General features: G+C 36.9%; 1 protein-coding gene across 4 annotated transcripts; it reads right to left on the bottom strand.

The window, feature by feature from the left end:
• Positions 1–208: 208 nt before the first annotated feature.
• LOC306862507 (serine/threonine-protein kinase ULK1-like) lies at positions 209–20,645 on the bottom strand. Of its 4 annotated transcripts, none has more exons than XM_079405337.1 (28): positions 20,025–20,645; positions 19,555–19,647; positions 19,426–19,467; positions 15,382–15,414; positions 14,871–14,907; positions 13,314–13,487; positions 12,835–12,908; positions 12,652–12,753; positions 12,438–12,496; positions 12,235–12,317; positions 12,071–12,121; positions 11,427–11,515; positions 10,428–10,596; positions 10,235–10,295; positions 9,426–9,515; positions 8,513–8,647; positions 7,632–7,774; positions 7,420–7,497; positions 6,950–7,179; positions 6,252–6,394; positions 5,941–6,056; positions 5,656–5,778; positions 5,390–5,562; positions 5,119–5,297; positions 4,820–4,938; positions 3,119–3,276; positions 2,868–3,003; positions 209–2,778 (listed from the first exon to the last, which is right to left on the bottom strand). In XM_079405337.1, exons 1-28 carry the CDS (start codon positions 20,112–20,114, stop codon positions 2,723–2,725), a joined length of 3,036 nt encoding a protein of 1,011 aa, XP_079261463.1. In that variant the 5' UTR covers positions 20,115–20,645; the 3' UTR covers positions 209–2,722. The 4 variants fall into 4 exon arrangements, with proteins under 4 accessions (XP_079261463.1, XP_079261465.1, XP_079261464.1 ...); XM_079405339.1 differs by having other exon boundaries at positions 5,390–5,559; XM_079405338.1 differs by having other exon boundaries at positions 8,513–8,644.
• Positions 20,646–22,079: the final 1,434 nt, after the last annotated feature.

Genomic DNA, 22,079 nt, shown 5'->3' with positions numbered 1-22,079 from the left:
ACATACAATTTTATAATTTCATAACGTAGACTTCTAAATTAAAAACATAAAATCTTGTATAAAGTGTTAATTTTTTAAATATTTCAAATTATTTGGAATATTTATCACACTACAGCTCAACCTCAAAAACCTCAACCTCAAAGGGAGTTTAAAACAACCAAAAAAAAAAAAGAATGAAGGCAATTTATTTCAGTTTTTCTCTTTTATTGGTGCTGCACTGTTTAAAGCAAAAAGTTACATATTCTATAGACATACAAGAGTGTGCACAGGTCTTTTTACAGAACAAACAACTGTAAATGTTTATCAACAGTCACAATTGGGAACGCTCATATCTTTGGTGGGGAGAGGGTGACGGACAGGGTGACAAATCTCCATGCGTTTGTTGAATGTACAAGTTTTAAAGTGATAATTTACAATCCATATTTACACATGATACTGAGAGATCAAGGTAAAACAGATGTATGTCTTTATTACTGGAGAACAAAACGAGGACGTCAGACATCGGTGTAGTGATGCAGAACTGCTGAGCTCAAATATTGCAAGTTTTAGTGTCTGTAGATTAATGACAAAGTGATGCTTAAATCAGATGAGCAAACACCATGCGGTACAGAGCGATTAAAAGTGTCACGATACATCCAGTGGCCATTTAGGCGGCGATTAACAGTTGATGGATTAAACACAGTTTTTATTTTATGCCATTTAAAAAGCACAACAAATACATTTAATGCATCATAATCCTCAAATTGTTCAGATAGAGAAAATAAAAGCTATTACTCTTTTAACAAAGTTGTTAAAATTGCAATTTAACTGGTAAGTATAAGAGGACATAAATGCATGGTACTATGATGGAAACTGGCCTTTGGAACTCAAAACAGAAATAATAGCTTATGTCTCACTATCATGACACCGCACTTCAGTTTATTCAAAGAAAACTATATGTATGATATTTAAACGCACACAAATACATTCACACAGATAAAAGTGAAGCAAAACTCCTACTGCATCTCAACCCAGTCAAATTCAACTAATCGAAACGCAACTCACGCCACACTGACAATGTACAAAAACAAAGAAAGAAAAAAAAGGAAACTATTTTTTTCAGTGTTTCAGTTTTTGCTTTTTTTTCTTTAAAGGCACATTTTAAAAATGTTTTAAATATTTTTTAACACAAACACACTGTTCATATACAACACAATTGAAATAAGGCTAAAAAGCACTGACTATATAACTCTACAAAGAAAGTAAGGAAATATGGTGTTCACACTAAATGGTCCGCTCGATTCTGAGTGCCTTCTGCTTACCTAACAAAAGAGTCCTCAAACAGTGCAAGCTAGAATTGACTACTATCTTAAGACCTGTCCTTTATAATATAAGATCATACACAGCTCACATCAACAACAGGAACAACTATGCATGCACAACCCAATAGGAAGTACATTCTGTCGTCAGAACAAACACTAAAAGTGGACATTAAAGTCCCAGTTTAATCTAGATGGAAATCAGGAACAGGACTGATCACCAGGGCACATATATGATTCGGTATAATCAGAGTTCCTTATAAATTCAGCCGTTTTTGATGCCAACACCAACCTAACATTGAGCGGGCTGACATTAATACCACCTTTATCTAATCTAGAAAATGCACTAAAGATTTTTTGGCATGATATTTAGACCAAATAACAGCTAAAATCCCCTGTAATTGCACAGGAACTTTATGTCTTGCCCTAATGCGACAAACTTAAAAACCAAACTACATTCAGACAACTGATTGCCAAACACAAAATAAAACAATAATGGCTATTAAAAAAAGAAAAAACTGAACAGGCCATAAGAGATGTCCAAACACCGCACACAATATTAATTACCTAAACATTTTAAGGAGGAAACAGGGATTTGACATGCTCTTACTTGGTAAACATTCACTAAGGTGCTACAAATGATTTTGCTGGCTTTATACAGTTTCCTTCTGAGGAACAATGAGAATGTCTATCAAGTAACTGGCAAAATTATTTGTTTTTTGAATGGCTTGTAATTTGGTCATTGAATTTTTTATTAAACTCCCTAGGGAGGGAGAATTTGGGCCTCTTACAACATTCAAATGGTGCACAGATCGCCATTTACCGGTCTGTAACATTAATCCAGAGGGTATATCTTCTTCTAACCGGACATTTGGAATTAAACCAAGCAACCAAACAAAATGACTTCAACTTCAATCACACAAAGCACCCCCAAATGCACTATTAAATCGCTGATAATCATCTTAAAAGTGTTCTATAACGTTTCTCTGCTAGTTAACGTAGTGAATGGGCAGATCACGGACTACAAACTAAGGAAAATATAAGAAACTGATGTTCTGGGGTGGATAAACCTCGTCTAAGATTGCACAACCCATTTATAACACGCAGCCAAATCCTATGTGAGCCAACAAGTGCACCGAGAAACATGTTTGTACTACACTTTAAACTCAGTGAGAGAATAATTGTGGAAACAGGTTTCATCTTGACAACTGACACAGGTGTTATTCTGTCCTTCTGTATGTGTGATGATGTGAAGTGGCAACACATCCAAATCTTTGCATCTCTCCACCATCTCTCCACCAGCTGTCAATCAGGTTAACGTGGTCCAATCAGAGGGCCGTTCTCTCCCCCACAGCACTGGAAAAAGATTGCTCGAGGGAGAAACGGGAATCTTGATTGTGTAACAGCAGTGTGGTGGAGAGATTTTACACACAGAGACCCGACTGCAAGGCGTTGAGACGGCGTTCGATGCATTGCTTACCTGTAGAGAAATATTATACTGGTAATGCAAATGATCTTAAAATAACATCGTAAATGTTAAAATGTACTCAAGTCTATTGTATTACTCACACTTGCTAACGCTGAGGATGTCAGCCTGATCAGTGAGAAGGAGAGACAGACCCTCCATGAGCAGCAAGGCCTTATGGTAGCGCTGAACTGATGCTTCCCCTTGATGAAACATCTCATCTAGAGCAGCCGTCTGCACCTGTAAGATCAGACCACTTCTTAAATACACTTGACTAACTGTTAAAAGCTAAACTTCACAATGGAAAAGAGCCTGGAAGTCATCATTTCCTAACATTTCTAGACTATTTTCTTACCATCTGTACAGTGTGGCTGAAAAGGAGCCTCTCTGCAGTGATGCTGTTGATGTGGTCCATGAGTTTGTGTTTACGGGAGAAGAATCGCTCCAGCTGAGCGCTCAGAGAACGGCAGGACATCACGCTGAACTTGTACAGGTCATTCAGCCTCCTCACCACTGAAAAAAAATAAAATAAATAAAAAGGTGAAAACCTCCTCAGTTCCATTGTATGGACATTTTTACTGACCTGCATGCAAACTACAGTTGGTCTCAAGGATTTGTACATTGAACACGGAATCTCTAATATACAGTGATGGCCAAAATTATTAGAACACTAGTATTTTCACCAGCTAAGGCTATGTTCACACTTGGTGTCTTTTTCTGCAGCTCAGAGCGTCTTTTCAAGTTGAAAAAAGTTAAACTTTTCTGAAAAAAATAAACACCCTACGTCAATCGCCTTTTTGACAGCTGACCAATGACAAGCGAGTGGTGAGTCGTTTCCATAAAAACAACAAGAAAAAAGGAGCAGATAGCCAGTAGACAGACCGTACCAGTTTCGGAGCACAAGGAGTTGTATGAAACAGTGCATCATCCAACCGGAGCTCCTGGACTAAATTGTTGGAAGCAGTTTCCTTCCCTGTATGTTGTTCTCCCACAAACGTCGTTGTGAACCGACATTACCCTCCCCGTTAACCTCAAAAGCCTGTTAACTTCAAAAGCCGACATTTCTGCAGCACACAGCGCAAGGTTACCATTGCAGCTGTTGTTATAGCAACAAAAGACGCCCTTTGGCTGCTATTTGTAACCAAAACGCTGCCAGCTTTTTATTTTACTAAAAAAAGCGCTATTGTCAACTTTTTCAAGTCAAAAAAGACGCCAAGTGTGAACACGCCCTAAGTCAGTTATTTCTATCTTTTGCTGTAGTGTGTCAGTAGGAAATATCAGTTTAACATTCATTTTGCCATTAACTGCCATAAATTAACCTGCAAAGCTACCTGAAAAAATTATTATTAACGTAAAGGATGGTCACACCATTGTTGATTTAACATTGTTGACAGCATCCTCATTTTACAGCATTTTTACACAAGTGCCTAAAACTTTTAACAGTACGTTAGCTTTGCAGGTAGGTTTCTTGAAGCATCTTGGAGACGTTGCCACAGTTCTTCTGGATTTAGTCTAAATAATCTAATAATATATATATAAAGATATATAATAATGTCTTATATATATATATATATATATATATATATATTTATTTTTAAAGTATAAATACAATGTTAAACGTACATATACAATAAGTGCAGTGTATCAAATTATTAATTTAAATGCAAGTACATAAGTGGGACCATTGTATTTATTGACTTTTTTGTATGAATGCTTTGAAACATTTTTAAATTAATTTTTCAAGTTTCAAGCTCAAGTTTATTTGTATAGCGCTTTTTATGACACAAATCGTTGCAAAGCAGCTCTACAGGAAATTAAGTTTCCACAATATATTTATATATTGCAGAACCTTAATATATTTAACTTATGGCAAAATTTGGTAATTCTGTATGTTGTCTGAGCGTTGGCATCTTCTGAGGTCCTCTGAGGGGTTGGCATTATCTTTTTAAATTTTTAATGCCAATTCAGAAAATGGATGGGAACTGTATTTAAAAAGTGGATGTCACTGTTGTGCTTTACTACCGTGGTGAGAAGAAAGTGTGTCTGAACTGCTGACCTTGTTTGACGGTGGTCGAAGGGTAGAACTTTCCCTGCTTGATGCCTTCCATGGCTGTTTGTAGTGAATATGACAGAAGCTCTGCAATCTTCATGTACAGCACCAACTGCTCAGCATAACTGTAAAATAAATGCACACGCATTTAATGCCACTCTAGACTATAGATCTAAAGTCTTAATTTCTGTTTTAGTGGTTTTGAAGTTACTGGTTACTATACAACACTAGTGACACTGTCCTTCTGCTGTCAAATGTATAGAACAAACAGCAACTGTGATCCATTGCTAGAGAGATCTCCTCACCTCCACTCTCGGCTCAGAGAGCTGATCTGGTCGGCAACCAAACTCTGCTGCTGGAGCAGGTTGGTGGAAGAGAGGTCGGCCTGGGCATCCTCTCCACTCCGGGCTCCTGCCACCTCCACCACACAGCGAGCAAAGTCCAGCATGAACCGGAGCTTGCACAGAGTCTCCATGTGTTCTTGCTTCAGTGGACACAGAAGTGTTGCCGTTAAACTCAAACATAAATTTGCTAACATGATTCTATCAAAAAGTAATGCAGTAATTTGGTGCTTACCTCCATTAGGGTCTCCTCTGGTAGTTCAGGGGCTTCAAAAGTCACGGCTGAGATGGGGTCAGTGAACCCATAGCGGGGACTTGAGGACCCCTCATAGCCGTCCATGCAAATGCCTGTTTGTGGGTAGCGGCTGTTGAGGGACCCTACAGGACTTATGGAGCTTGAAGAGCCTGCTGCGAGACAGCGAGGGGTTCAGGTCAGCGTTACCCTGAAGGATCCATGTTAAATCCAAACAGAGTAAAAATTGGAGAGGGAGAATAGCTCACCTGAGAACTTCCTTGAGCGAGAACTCTGAAGAGGTGTTCCTCCACTGGGAGGAGAACCCACGGTGAACACCGCTCGAGCAGGGCTACCTGAGCCCACCACAAAGCCTCCACCACCAGGTGGTGCTGTGAGTGGAAAAACGAGTGTGTTACATGAAAACTGTTTATAACTTATCTTTAAAGACTTGGGTCATGTCTGACAAAAATTCAGCTTTGTAATTTATTTCTGTGATCACATTCTAAAATACATTAAAATGATAAAAAAGGTACATTTGTCAATGAGCTCACCTGTGATGTCTATGGCTCTGTCAGAGTTGAGATTCTCCATGCTGCCTCTTTCTCCTCTCTGCCCCCCAAATGCTGCCATCAGCAGCACATCAGATAGGGGGCTGGCACTCTGAGACCTGCCCCGACAAGAAAAAGAGCGAAGAAGATTACAAAAGAGAAAGCAAAAGAAGAGAAAAAATAAAAGCAGAAAGGAATGCAAAGGACAGCGAGGGTTGTATCGGCTTCCAGGGTTCCGTTCCAAAACCATGTAGACAGCGAGACAATTACTAGGGTTTGAAGAGGAGCAAATATCCGTCCAATTATTTTCTTACCTCCCAAAGCCTTTCATCTCCTCAGGCTGGCAGGCAGGTGACAAACTAGCCTCTCCCTGAGCTGGTCTGAAGCCCTGGTGGGTCAGAAACCTGACCATGTTTGGGGAACTCGGGGGCTTGGGAAACTCAAATGGGGGCATGGCCTGGGATGGAGAAAGAAGATGATATTTTTGCATGATTTGTTTTCATTTATCAGACAGTATTCACAACAGCATTCAAAAATTCTGGGGTCAAGAAGATTAAAAAAAAAAAAAAAAAAAAAAAGTACTTTTATTCTGCAAGAATGCATTAAATTAGTCAAAATGGCAGTAAAGACGTTTATAATGTTACAAGAGCTTTTCAACACAGATAATTATAAGAAATCTTTCTTGAGCACCAAATCAGCATATCAGAATGATTTCTGAAGGATCATGTGACACTGAAGACTGGAATAATGGCTGCTAAAAATTCAGCTTGGCATCACAGGAATAAATTACACTGTAATGAATATTAAACCAAACAAACGAGAAAACAAAAAAAAAACCAATAATATTTCACCATATTACTGCTTATTACTGCATTTTTGATCAGACAAATGCAGCCTTGGTGAGCATAAGAAACTTCTTTCAAAAATATTTAAAAAATCTTACCAACCCCAAATTTTAAACAGGAGTTGATACTGAGAGTTTATGGATACACAAACAGACATGAAATCTTACTCTGGAAGGAGAACCCAGGATGGTTGGTAGGGGGTTGCGTTGCATAAGTTCACTGAGCCTGGGTGAGGAGTGTAGGGTCCTAAAGGGCATCATGTTTCCCTGAGGGGCAACCACCGGGTCTGAATGCTGCTTCCTGATCTTCTGCCTGCACCCACCAACTGCCTCCAGCAAACAGGGGGCGCTGTTGAGCCGAGTGCCCAGACCCTGCTGCTGTGGCCGAGCCTTGGTTTCTAAACAGATACAGACAGGAAGAGTTCAAAAGGAGTCATCCAAAAATTATAATAAAAAAAAAAAAAAAACACTAATGCATAACATTCACATTCTGGGAAGAGCTGAAAGCAATTGTTTCCCAACTTTCTTGACATGCAATATTTACGAAAGGAAAAGTAATTGGGCTATGAAGTGCTGTCATCCCATCCATAAAACATGACTAAATAGTATGCAAATAAACAGAGAAAGAATGATTTTACCTCCACCCCGAGAGCCCCTGTGACCCATTTCTGCAGTTGTTGGGCAAACTTGGCCAGGCAACTCAGGAATTGTGCCCACTTTAAAAAAAAAAAGAGAAAAACCGAGAGAGCCAGAGAGTTTGTTCAGAAGCACAAGGGTTCTCAAATCATCTTTAGCTAGTGACATGACAAGGGAAAAACTAAATATTTGGGCAAAAGAAAGCAGCACTCACCCTGTGGAGAGAGCTGGAAGGGTTTCGCGCCTCCTGTAGACAGCCTGCGGGAAGTGAGAGCAGTACCAGACTGAGGAGGAGAAGGCCCTGTCCTTCCACAAGCCAGAAAGCTCCCGCTACCACATCTCTGGACCGTGCCAGACCTGTGAAAGAAAGAATTAAAGAAAGAAAGAGGAAAAACAGAAAAAAGAAAGAAGATGAAAATTAAATGAATATATGCCTTTTACATTTCAACTGAACTGAATAAAAAATTTAACAAATTTAAATACAAAACAATTCAAATTTGGAAATAAGTAAACTGAAATTCAAAGAAATGCATGTACTACTTTATTTGTAATTTTTAATAATATTTCTAATTTTTCTGTATGAATTACCACGTAATTATACAAACAAAAAGTATTTCTAGAAAATTGTATTTAATTATGTTTAACAAATTAATTTCCATTTTACAGACCATGTTGGAACAATACTTTCCCAAAATTATTTACCTACAAAAAAATTTAATTATCTGGTTATTTTTAATAGTAATGTTCTTTTTTAAAAATGAAAAAAAAAAAAAAAAAAAAAAAGTGTCAGACATTTTGTGATACAGTTTGGCAAAATTAAAAGGTTAAGTGGCTCAATTAATGGCACTTAACTTTAGAGAAGTTTAGAGAAATACATCTTATCGCTTGAAAAAAAAAATATTTTACATATGTTTTGCTGCAAAACTGAAAGAAATGCCTATGTTGTGTAAAAATGTTGACCTTCTTTGAATTAGAATCCAGTAAATGAATCTTCTTGTCATTCCAAATCAACATCCTGTGGAGCATGGCCAAATGAACTAAAATTGCGATTCTTGAATTTCAAGGAGGAAATATTAGGAATGTGCTTTCACTCACTGTGGAGAGCTCTCTTGACTTGGGAACTGGAGGTTTTGCTCCATGCGCTGGTAGTTGTGAATCTGTGTGGGGACTGGAATGGGTACGGACTGCCCATAGTTGCCATAGTTGCTCCCAGAAAACTCACTCGGCCTGCTGAGAATGAGGCGGAAATAAAAAGTAGAGGGAGGGCCAAAGATATGGAGCGATTGAACAAATAGAGAGAGACAGACAGGAAAAAAGGGAAAACATAAAAGCACAAACATCAGTATCTTCCAGCACCCGATCGATAAAATAAAAACATTTCAAATCTCACAGGACATTTCTGGACAGAAGCAGAGGCTGAGAGAGATCTATGTGCGAGTCTATGGGTTTCATGGGCTGTGTTTAATAATGAAGGAGAAAAGGACGAGCTGTGCCCATCAAAGATGCAATCCTCAAGCCAATCTAGGACTCATTTCCCTTGTGGCAAAAGCCCTGAACTTCAATGACCCAGAAAATCAAAGAGCACAAATATTAGCCTTTGCTAGACAGGAAAAGTTATTCTCTGTCTTGCTGCTACATGTAGAAACTGTGACCTGAAAACGGCTTACGGTTTCTACTCATAGCTTGCATGTAGGGATGTGCAAAACTACATATTTCTCAAAATGCACTGGTGGGACTTTGATTAGTCTTTCAACACACAAATTAAAGCACAGGCTAAAACATAAACAAACAAATAAAAATAAATAATTCTAAAAATAGATCAAAATAAAATAAATGTAAATCAAAATAAATATAAATATAAAAAGAAAAGTACAAAAAATAAATAATTCTATGACTAGGCAACTATCGTGACTCATCCTATTTGCTTGCAAGAAAACAGCTGAAATGCCCTGACATGAAAAGGTCATTTTGTTAGTCATTTTTTTGCACCATCCGGCTGTGTTCTTACCCGCTGTGTCCTGGAGAGCTGCTGTAGGAGGGAGAGCGAGGCGGGGTTTTTCCTTGACTGCACTGACCTCCAGACGCAAGAAGAGAACTCCTAAATCAGGACAGAGATGGAGAATGTTAGCAGTGGATTCATGCCAAACAATACTATAGAATATGTTAGCATGGTTAATTAGTGAGGGAAATTTACTCCATTTAACCGTATCAAACTGAAAATGTAATTATGCAAGCCGTAAAGAGCGTACTAGCTTTACAACCAGCCATAAAAAACTGTGCCAAGTGTGCAGTTTCTTATTTTAGATATTTGCATTCAAAAGTCAGGGTCAGTAAGTTTTTTTCTTATTCTTTTTTTTTGGAAAGAAATGGGTTTTTTTATTCAACAAAGCATAGATTTATAATAAGCGATTTATAATGTTAGATTTTGATTTCAAATAAATGCTGTTCTTTGAATAGTTCAAAGAATCTAAAAATGCAACAACGGTTTCCACACAAATTTTCATATATCATCACAACGGTTTTCAACATTGATAATAATATGAGCATGTTAAAATGATTTCAGAAGTATCATGTTGCAAACAGGTTCAAATATGCATCCATGAGCACCAGCACCAGTGCAATTTGTGGGCATTACTGGAGTTTACATCTGCACTTATGTATTTGGCAGTTGTAATAAAATGTCTGTCCCATAACCCATAACCTTGTCGTTGCTATTGACATAATAAACTTGGTTTTGATTTGTATGACAGATTAACTTTTATAGTCAAGCAGGAAGAGATTTTGTGGGATCTGTAAACAGTTAAAGTGAGCTCTTACCCACTAGACATCAGACTGTCCTGAAGAACCTTTCCTGTCGGCATGTCACAGGTAAGCTCACCTAAAAAGACAAGAGGGAAAAAAAGATGATAAATACCCATTCCCACTTTAACAGGACAGTAATGATGTTTTTTAAATGAGGAGAAGGAAAGGAAATTTGATAGCTCGCAGGACAAAGTCCTCGCAGGCTTACTGGGGAAATGAGCTGGAACCATGACAAAATCATCAGTGTCACAAGACGAGTTCTTGCTACTGCTGCCGCCTCCGCCACCTCCTGAGTCCTTCAGCGGGTATCCTGGAGAATCCTGGGTAGGGGAGGCTAACGCCTTTGCACGGACCTGCTGGATCTCTGCAAGGGATTGCTGCAAAATATAAAAGAGGATGAGTTCTGAGAGTTACATTGTCCTGAATCATTAATATCCAGTCCTGCTAAAATGTATATATATTTTTTAAATAATAAAAAATCTTAAAAATAGCTTTTTTAACTGCCCTGACAAAGACATTTGACACAGCAGATATTTAGAAAAATATGAATATTACACTACATTTATTGGAATATACTTAAATATCATTGATTCTTCTTCAGGGATAGTAGTGTATGTATTCTTCAGGGATTTTTAGAAATGCAACTATTTTTTGAAAACAACTATTTAAATTGATAATCACTGACATGATTTAAATTGATACAAAAAAAAATAAATCAATAAATTTTAAATAAATGCTGCTCTTTCGAACATTCTATTTTAAAAAAAATAAAACAATTCCACAAAGCCTTGGTGAGCCTAAGAGATTCTTTTAAAAACAACAAAAATCTTTCCTGCCCCAAAACGTTTGAACTGTAGTGTAAAAAAAAATGATACAGTTTTGGGTCAGGAAAGATTTTTTTAAATGTTGATTTCTATGACCTCTATACAGCATTCTGATACCATGAGACCCATAAAATACCACAAAATACAGAGCTGATTAACATGTGGCTTCTATCACGGATTAGTGTTACAAGCCACCATAAAATGTTAAGAAAGTGCATCTTTGTTCGAGAAGGCAGCTGGCTGCTGTGCTTATTTTTCTTCAAGTCGTGACAAACTCCTGACACTCCAACACTTATCTGTGCAACTGACACAATGAAGCACATTGATTTTACAAATGCATTACTCGGACATGAACACACACACACACACACACACACACTTACAGGAGGAGAGGCCAGGTGTGAAGTAGACGAACTGCTGCATGAGCTTGCAGAGGCTGAATTGGGAAAGCAAGTCACGGTCACTGGAGTAGCTGTGAAAAACACAGACACACACACTTAACATCCTGTATTTCCATAAATACAGTACACTACAATGTCCAATGACTTTAAGCAGGTCTTCTTAACCTTCTCAACTCTATCCAACAATTACAATCATATAAAGGCCTAATTTTGACATCTAACTAGCTTATATTCAAATCACTGGAGTAACTCATTTTAATTACAAGCTAACATTTAGTCCCAATTTTGCTACTCTCTATTGACTTTACCATATTAACATTCTGGTGTTGCAATTATTCTAATTAATTATGCTGTAATAGTTACCCATTTTTTATATATTTTGATTATATTTCTTAATTTACAAAGTTTAGAAAAATAAGTTGAATTTAAATGTTTATTTAACATTGAAATAATTACATTTTAGTAGCAAGGATGCAAACCTGATAAAAAAAATAAATAAAACAGCTTAAATAATATCAATTTAACAATAAACATTTTCTTTAAAATGTTAGATTAAGCATTACTGACCATTTAAAGTGGCAAAACAGAGTAAAAGCATTGTTTTAAATGGCAGTGTAATAACTCACACTTCTTCATAGAGGAGCTTGCCTCCAAGAAAGGGTGTCTGAAGAATTCATCTATAAAAACACAAATATTTCACAATCAGCGTAAGAAGATTGCATGATTGCCAAAAACTAAATAACAAACATTGCCTCATCATCTAGTGGGCAAAGACACTCAGGATACTGACCAAAGTCCATACGGTCCTTATGGTTCCTCTGCAGGAGGCCAAGCAGCAGGTGTCTGAGATGGCTGGAAGTTTCTCTGGGAATGCTGTAAAGATAGAGGGGGAAAGAGAGGGACTTTTACACATTCTTTAGCATAATCTGTACTCCAAAACTAATCTGAAAAGTATCATTAGCTATCAGAGTCAATAAAAAAATATTAACATACTTTGGGCTAAGAGTTTTATTTTTCTCATAAAACAATCTGAGGTCCTGGGGACTCCTGGCCTGATGGATGGACAATCACAACAAACATAATATTGCAAAAAGGTACTTTTTATATATTATTGCTTTCTTATTAAATTTTTATTTTCCTAATGCCATAATATCTCACACTTGAAATTGACATCTATATAATTAACTATAATTAGAATGGTACATACCTGAAATGGAGCTTTCCCAGTCAGGCACTGAAACACAATGGTCCCTATACTCCACAGGTCAGCCTTGGCATCATAGTTCTGTGACATAATAACCTCAGGTGCCTGGCGAATAGCATTTTAAAGTTATAATAATGAGAATAATCACAATGATGCAAGTCTGAGACGGAAACGTACAATTCGTACCATGTACATGGGGGACCCACAGAGCGTGGCGGCCATCATGTTGTTCTGGAGGTACCGTGCAAAGCCAAAGTCAGCTGAGGAGACCAAAATAACATCTTACAAACTGTGCTGGTGAAGCAGTGCACTCTGGGTAATGGCAAACCAGTTTTTGATAAAAGAGAACACTGTTAAATTATTAAAAAGACTTCACAAAGGGTGGCTTTAGAAGTCATATATTGCTTTATTAATATTTTCATATCACCGAACATAATTTTATCACTTGCCTAAAGCCATTTAATTTGTAGCTTGTCAATCTATCTGAGGTAGACTTTTAAAGTGAAATCATTAAGCAGAACACAAACTAAATATTAAAAACAAGGCTTGATTTGCAAAAGCCAGACCTACTTAAGCATATGGACATGGTATCTAGATTTTCTAATGCTTTGAAAGCTGAGAATGTAAAAACGATACACCAGATGCAAAAACACTGGCGCACACACCTATCTTGATGCAGGTGTTGTTGGAGGGGGACTTTCGGCCTGCAGGCTGGGATAACAGGATGTTCTGGGGTTTCAGGTCTCTGTGGATGATCCCTTTGGCCTGAAGGACCCTCATGGCCCCCGCGATCTGCTGCAGGAATACTCGGATGGTGTCTTCACTTAAAGTGCCCTTAGCTAAAAGAGCATCATAGTAAAGATGAATTCATTGGGGCTGGGGAATATATGGCTATTGACTGTTTACAATATATTAATAAGAAAGCTGGAGATATAAAACAAAGCAGCATTATTACCATTAACATAAATGAAAATAGTTCAATGTAAACACTACCGTTCAAATGTTTGATTTGATTAGTTTTTTATGCGTAAGTTTCTTACTTATGCTTCAAAATACAGTAAAATTACAGTGAAAAACTACAATTTCGAATAATGTTTATATTGAATATATTTTAAAAAACTATTTATTTGTGTACTAGCTAAGCTAAATTTCCAGCATCAATTACTCCAGTCTTCAGTGTCATGTGATCCTTCAGAAATCATTCTAATATGCTGATTTACTGCTCAAGAAACATTTCTTATTATTATCAATTGCTAAACACAGTTGTGCTGCTTACTATATTTGGGGAAACTGTGATAAACTTTTCTCTATACATGGTTTTAACAGAGAGTTCAAAAGAAACTTATTTGTTTTAAACATTTTTAAATGTCTTTACTGTCACTTTTGATCAATTTAAATTAATGCATCCTTGCTGTATTAATTTCTTTTAAAATAAACCTACCTGACCCCAAACTTTTCAATGGTAGTGTATCTTGACATTTAATTAGACTTTTAATGAATTCATGTCTTCAAATTCCTAAATAGCATAGCATCAAAAACAAACAAATATTGAGACGATGTTTTCTATTATATCACCTGACCTTGACTCTACACTGTTTACACTATATACACTCTATATAACAACTTGTGACCAGTTACAGACTTTACAGGCAAATCCAACCTGCAATCCTTCCACAGTGCAATGCATATAAACTAAGACAGCACTGCATAGTTATTGTCTATAAATTCAAATACTACACACTGCACATACAAGCAAAGCAATATGCTGTAGAGATTCGCCTATATTTTTTTTTCTCAAGTCAAGATTCCATAAGAGAGAAAATTGTTATGTCTGGATTTTTCACAGTAACTGCTTCCTCTGAAAACAAGCTCAGTCAACAGTTACAGCTTCCTTGGACCCATTTTAAACAAAACATACATAAACACACACACACCCTAAACCCTTCTGGCCTAACTTTGTTTGGTTTTGCATGCTTTTGAAATAAAACTGATATCACTTTTTGCATCACGCAAGCAAAATAAGCAAAAGAAATGTGCAATTAAAGCTAAGATGAACATCACTACTTTATCAAAGTATAATTTAATCAAATCAAATTCAAATTATGTATTATTAAGAGTGAGCGCATAATTCAATAAAGGAGGCTGGTGTGTTGAGAATCTAGAGAAAAAAACAAAACTCCCAAAATGAGGTCGAAGCATGATAAATGAAATGTCCCACTTACAGTGCAAGTAGTCAGCCAGATCTCCCCCATTGCAGTACTGCAGTTAAAGAAAGAACATTGGTCTTTTTATTATGAATAAGAGCACCACACAATGCTGAATGACAAAACCTGCATCTGAATGGGGCTTAGTTCACCTCACAGAGAGAGACAATTCAGATGCATATTAAGACTAGCCACTCAGAAAAGATGGGCTGTTATTTTCCTTTGTGCACCCCTGATGGGCTTCCCAGTGGCCCCATTGCCTTTTCCTTTTCATTGAGCTTTTCTGAGAACTGACGTGGTGGCATGGCATCTACAGGAAATTGAGTCTCATAGCAAGTGTGGAAATTTTACAAATCCTCACCGTGTCACACAAAACAAACTGATTTCAAGTCTGTTTCTGTCTAAGGGTGCTGTTATTAACAGCTGCAGCTGTCTTCCATTGGCCCCAGGGCATGGCTAATTGCAGGCATTACCATACAAGACAGACAAGATCAATAACAAAAGACACTGGGAAAACAGGCCCACTTACCTCCATCACTAGATACACAGAGCTTGCCGTTTCCTAGAAAAAAAACACAGGAGTAATTAGATTCAACACTGGGACAGACAGGTGGCCAGGGCAGTAAATGAATTCATGTTCTTTAATATATATATATATATATTCAAAGGATCTGTGCATAACATACCATGTCGAGACTTGTGTGGGAACATGTTTACAGAGGGCTTTGGAACCAATGTTAACAGCTTATTTGTGTGCATTGTAAATGCATTGGACTGACACTAATCCACATATGGCGTGAGTGTGTTTTCTCTGCACTGGGTCATAATGGGCTAATAATGGCCAGGGGGAGGGCAAAGGTCACAGGCTTAGTTAGCAATGTACATTGTGCAAACTGTGCCATGGTGTGACAGATTTCTATTCAATGCAGCCACAGTGCACACCACTCAGACTTTATAACCTCACTCAGACACAAGAGAGTATAGATACTGCTGATAATGTGAAATGCGAGTGGTGCTAATCACAATGCTTGGGTGTTCTGGGTAATTTCCAGGGTGTTACTTTGCAGTTGCTCTGGTTTGAGTGGATTTAGTGCATGCTGTGTGGTTATCAATAATTACCTGGCAAAATTTAACATTGAGCTGAACAGATGTTAACCAATACAAACATTTTGGCTTATTTTACTTTTTTAGCAAAATTACAGATTTTACTTTTTTTATATATAATAAGACAATAAAAAACAGTTTACAGTAGTAAACGTTTAGTAATTTAATAGTTTTAACAAATTAATTTAATTCTCTAAAATTTTGTCATCACGATATTATGATGTACAGTATGAAAATTGGATATTCATTTTGAGATTTGCACTTTTTAAGATTTCATGTATGTGTTATGAAATCATTCGAAAGATACTGTCTGTTAATCTGAATGTGAAAAATAATCATGCACAATTTTATGCAATTAATTGTACAGCAATTTATTGTAAAAAAAAAAAAAATTCACGATTATGTATGTGCTTATTTACAAACACCATTGACTTTGAATTAAAAATAATAATATAAAGGCTATATAATTATATAAAAAATATATAATAACATAACATATATATATGTATATATATATATATATAACACATATCAAGAGACTATTGCCTTTGAATGAGACAAAAATCACAGACATTTTTCAAAATATCTTTTTTTTTCCCCACAGAAGAAAGAGAGCCATACAGGCTTGTAGCGAATAAATGATAACAATTTTATTTTTTGGGTGAACTATCCCTTTAATTATGATGCAAATAAAAATCTACCAATAAAAATGTTGTTTCAGATAATGCTTTTGAACCTGTTGATCCTTAAACAGACAACTACAAAGCAGCAATGTCAGCCTAAGGACTTTAGGGAAATGATTAACATATACTGTATAAAAACACACTAGCAATTAGAACAGAACTGCCTTCAGTACATATGAACTAAATAAACAAAACAAATGCAGGATAGGCTTCTCCGAAATGCCCAAAGTACTAAATATTCAACCATCCAGACAATCACTATCAGTCCTACAGCACAGGTTGCTTTTGCTATCAAGTCAGCTTTTATGGCACCATAATCCTGTTATTTCCCGAGCCCATGGCCGAGGCGTCTCGAAAAAATACAGAGTAGCCTACTTAGAACAACCTTATCACTTAGCAACAGATGACCTCCCCCCTTGCGGTGTCCACCTCAACCAATCAGCCGAATCGGCTGATCCGTGACTGGCATATGCTGCTGACTCAGCGTTGCCGAAGTTTTACTTTCTCCCACTAAAGATAGACTCTAGCCGACTGAGCAGCCAGACTGAAACTAAGCCAAACATCACTGTTTAATGACAACTAGCGCTTGAACGAGCTCGGCCATTCAGTTGTGAAAATCCAACAACACTCACAGACAGTTTGGTGCCTAGATGATTGATGCTCATGTGGGTGATAAAGTGAGCTTTGCTTACGAACACAGCAGACCCGTGAGATCTGCTAATGTTGAATTTTACCACAGGCGCAGTGGAGACCCTACTAAACTGGTCCTGGAGAGGACTTTTTGTTATTTTTACACGATTGCTTTGTTGCTCATCCCACTTCAAACACAACCCTTATATTTTAAACATTATAGTTGACCTAAACTGTTACTGAACCTGGTGAGAACCCATTTTTACACAGTTATACGTACATTTTTACAGTGATACCATAGAACCACCATTTTTGGTTTCCTTAAAGATCCTTTCAGTGAACAGTTCTTAAAAGAACCATTTTTTTCTTAGTGTGAAGAACATTTTTAAAATCTAAAGAACCTTTTTCAATGGGAAGTTTCCATGGATGTTATAGTTTGTTTTAAATGTTTCTTTTTGATATTAAAAACTAAAAGCCTTGAACCTGATACACTAAAAATAAGCTCTGCTCAAAAGCTTGTTTCTGTGTTTGCAAGGAAAAGATGACCAGTTTAACTATTGCAAGGTTCATCCTGCACAAACAAGCACAAGTTTGTCACGTGTGGCAAGGAGCCAAGCAGGTCACAGACTCTTCCCTCCAGGGTAGTGCAAGAACTGTTCGAACTTTAATGGCATTCAATTCACAGACAGCCAACACCACAGCAGAAAGTGGTATGATTATCCAGGAGATGTGAAACGAGGTCAGATCAGAGAAGCATGTGGCGGAAATGTGCCGAGACACTTTAGTTGCACCTTTTGAAAGCAACACCAGAGTGTGAGCCTTCTTTCACCAAATTGTCATGAATGAAGTGGAGACAAAAGCAACATCAAACCTCAGTGTAAACTTTAAATGATATCCAAAAGTACAACGGTACTATGTAAACTGCATGTATACGGTAATCCTTCAGTAACATGGCATATATCAAGGGAAAATGGTATTTAACACGTCACATGGTAGCACAGTAGTTTTGATCGACAGGGATTTTCAATGACTAATGCTGATACTGATATCTATCATTTAAATGGATAGTTCACCCAAAAATTTTAATTGTACCCATGATGTTTCAAAACCATTAAACAAATTGTATATATATATATATATACATACATACATGTTAATTTGCATTCTGAAGACTAACCAATGTCTCTTATGGGCTTGGAACAAAATAAGGATCAGTAAATGATGACAGTATTTTAATTTTTGTGTGAACTAACCCTTTAGAAATGAAAACAATTAAACTAAAATATTGGCTTTTTTTGGCTTATTAATAATAATTAAATTTATTTTTTTTAAGATTTAAAAATATATTGACTAACAATTGTATAAATTATTTAATCATCTTTTTAAATCCTTTTTTTAATAATGTATATTAACTATAGACAATCAAATTACTATGGCTATTATTCCAGAAGTGAGTAACAAACATTGCATTAAAGGAGACAAATCAAATCATTTACAAATAGAAATGCAAGTTGTATGTCTTTTGTTCTCCCACTGGCTTTACACCAGTAACACACGCCTGACACATTAACCTCAAGATGACCCCAGGGCAGAGCAAATACAGAGAACCCAGGTGTTTAAAAAACGTTTCAGCACTTCAATGAAACCATTTCACCAGTCTGACTACACAGGTTTCACTAGCACCATTGCAAGAAAGGCAATGAAACCTGAATGCTGAATCAAGTGAGTAAACAAAACCTGGTATTAAAAAAAAAAAGTGTTAGCATCTTATACTGCATATTTTTAGCGTTCTCAGCATTACACAATAGAAACATTGTAATCTTAAGGTCTAAATATATAGTAAGATGTAAATGTGTAACCAAGACTCCAATACCCACAATGCCCTGCAACAGCGCCATTAGAAAGAAGAGCACATGTCATGTCAATAGAAGAACACGTGACTGTTTTTAACCAATCAATGCAAAGGAAATCATGATATAGCCTAGGGGATGGTAAAACACAAATTTGAACCCGTTTTAGCCAATTATAACTAGTAACATATTTGTATTTAATAGTATTAGAAAAAAATTAAGTTGTAACAAAACCATTTTCGCTATACGATTTCATTGTAAACTGTCTATCCAAACATCTGCAGAGTAATGTACAAATCAGCCTACCTGGAAGTCATGCAATGCAACAATGTTCTCATGTTTCAGTTCCTAAAGAAAACAAATAAAAATTAATTTGCACACACATGCTATATTATTATGCAATGTAAATGCAGTGCAATGCCAACAAAAAAGTACCTTCAATATCTTGATCTCTTTCCCCAGAAGAGTCTGAGATTTGGCTAGATTCTTCTTGTTTATGCATTTGACTGCAACTTCCCAATCATGCTTCTGAAAAGTGCAATGATTTTAGCTGTTAACCATAATCACCTTGTAGTTTACATTGTATTAAACATATCTGACAACATACATTGTCTATAGCCAGATCTATTGTTTCACAATCTCGTATTAACTGTCATCTCTAAAAACAAAAATGGCACATTAAAAGCTTGAAAATGTATTATATGTAATGGGTTTTAATGCGCATCTCTCTATAATACTGGACATTTAATCTCTTATTCTAGCCTCCATCTGTTGTGCTCGAGGCCTTTAAGGTGGTATGTCAGATCTGCAACCAGTATGTAAACAGAAACCAAATTCTTTTCAACATACAATCTGCATGTAGACGAAAATAATGCAATATACTTTTTTAAATAATATTTTCTCACCTCTCGATGCCTGCCTTTGAACACCACAGCGAAGGCACCGTGTCCTATAAGGTCCTTCCTGCTGAACTCGAATTTCCCGACGGTCTCCATCTCCCAACTGATCCCAAATACTGCAGCTTGACTATTTATGTGAAATAAAGCTGGCCCACAAATGTCCTCTTCCTGCTTCCCTCTTCTCCACTGTCTGGACGAGGCTGCTGGAAAGTTGAACCCCACTGCTGCGTGCCATGGGCAGCCTTTCCATACAAATACCCCTCTCCTCTTTCATGATATCCTGGAGGTGAAGAGGAGATCTACTCCTTTTAATTATGACAGTTCCCCATGTCGGAAAACCGCTTGTCGTGATTGGTAAATAAATAAAATGGAGCTACGCTAAAAAAATACCACCTTAAAATGCTAGCGATGGGTTTGTTTGTGTACATCCGATGTTGTCAGCTCGGCTAATATCATCGCGTTCGTGTTTACATCAGGCTCGCGACTGCATATAACACGGTTGTCTTTTCACCAAATATCCCTGACATATTTGAAAAGGTCGAGCAAGAATTGTCTTTTGGTCTCGGTCTCAACAAAGACCTCAATTTAGTCTAGGTCTGCAGCGCTGCGCATGCGCGCTACCACTTCACCCAGGATCGGTGTTGGCGTCAGGGAAGCGCGGTCACGTTCGCGTCACCGTAACGCAAAAATAAACAAAAAGCAAAACGAACCTGAAATCAAGTAACACGAAGGAGATAAAAATATTTTTGTATTTATATTAATATCAGTTAGTAGACTGCAAGAAGCCAGTCGGGTTATGTCAGTGGGTTTACTGTTCGGCATTATAGCCTACTGCATTAAATCTAACAGTAAATCATCGATTAATGTAACACTTTACCAGCTTTAATATTTATACTAAAAACAAAACTCAAAAGTCACAGTAACACTGTAAAGTGTTCCTACAAAAAGACACAGCAGAACTAACGTTACAAACAAAACAAGCGCACAACATTGAACTAGCATCGTTTATAAAATTAGTCTATACTTAGCCTACTTAAAACTTAATTCGAAATTTCTGAAATATTTTAATAACCACCTTTTCAAAGTGCATGCAGGTACTCTGTAGAATAGAGTAGACTACTCCATGTGGAGTAGGTTGGAATAGCTAAATAGTTGGCCGGACTGAGCTCATTGTTTGAGGCAAAATAACCAACAAATAAAAACACAATAGTGTAGACAGGCAGCAAAAGAAAAATGTGGGGGGAAACAATAGCTATTGCTACTTTATTTAGGTTTTAGACTTTTTAGTGTAGAGTTTAAAGTGGAGACAGCGTTATTGAAAACATAGGCTACTTTTAAAACTGCTCATATGCATATAAAAGGGCCCGCTTTAATCTTGGCACGAATTCCGAAGTCCATCGATACCAAACTTGCCAGGTTTAGCCTTATGGTTTGCGCTACGTTGCATTTTAGGCTTAAAAAACATTTGCTAATATCTTAGAAACCGTTAACTTACTCCGATCGACATGAAACTACTGTAGGAAGTTCGGTAACATACATACACTAATGCCCAGTTGCCAAAATTTTGATAGTAAGGGGCACAAAATTGCAAACAAAGTCAAGAGTCAGTCATTTTTCATCTACTTACACACAAATATGTCTATAACTCCGAAACAAAATGAGATATTTTCACTAAATTTGACACATGTATGGGCACTCCAAGGACACTATTGGGATTGTGCCTCTTGGTGGCGCTATAATTGAATAACATGAAATTGCCATTGACTATAATGGGGTATTATGATTAAAAATGCTATATTTTACGAATGCACATTATGAAACTTTATATGTACCATGGAGACCATGACCTGAAAGTACTCAAACTTGTGGTCAAAAGTCATAATGAAATGTCAAATAAATGCTTACATCTTTCTGTGAATTTTGCTTATTGTAATGAGACTGGCATTAATAGATTCCTTGGGTCATGCTGAAGTCAATTTAGCCGTAGTCAGCCAAACTTCCTCTTTGCTCTTTTGATTTTTTTTAAAAACCTACTTTTTCGAACTCCTAGACCATTAGTCC

Source organism: Barbus barbus, assembly GCF_936440315.1.
Source record: "Barbus barbus genome assembly, chromosome: 43".
NCBI classification, from domain to species: Eukaryota; Metazoa; Chordata; class Actinopteri; order Cypriniformes; family Cyprinidae; genus Barbus; species Barbus barbus.
This window is presented reverse-complemented; position numbering and strand designations above follow the sequence as displayed.

Excerpts from the sequence above, each read along its gene's own strand:
- LOC306862507 (XM_079405337.1), bottom strand. The coding sequence starts at position 20,114 with ATGGAGACCGTCGGGAAATTCGAGTTCAGCAGGAAGGACCTTATAGGA. Across the intron at positions 12,909-13,313 it reads CAACACCTGCATCAAGATAG|CTGACTTTGGCTTTGCACGG; the intron begins GTGTGTGCGCCA and ends TGGTCTCCTCAG. Across the intron at positions 12,318-12,437 it reads AATAAAACTCTTAGCCCAAA|CATTCCCAGAGAAACTTCCA; the intron begins GTATGTTAATAT and ends CTATCTTTACAG.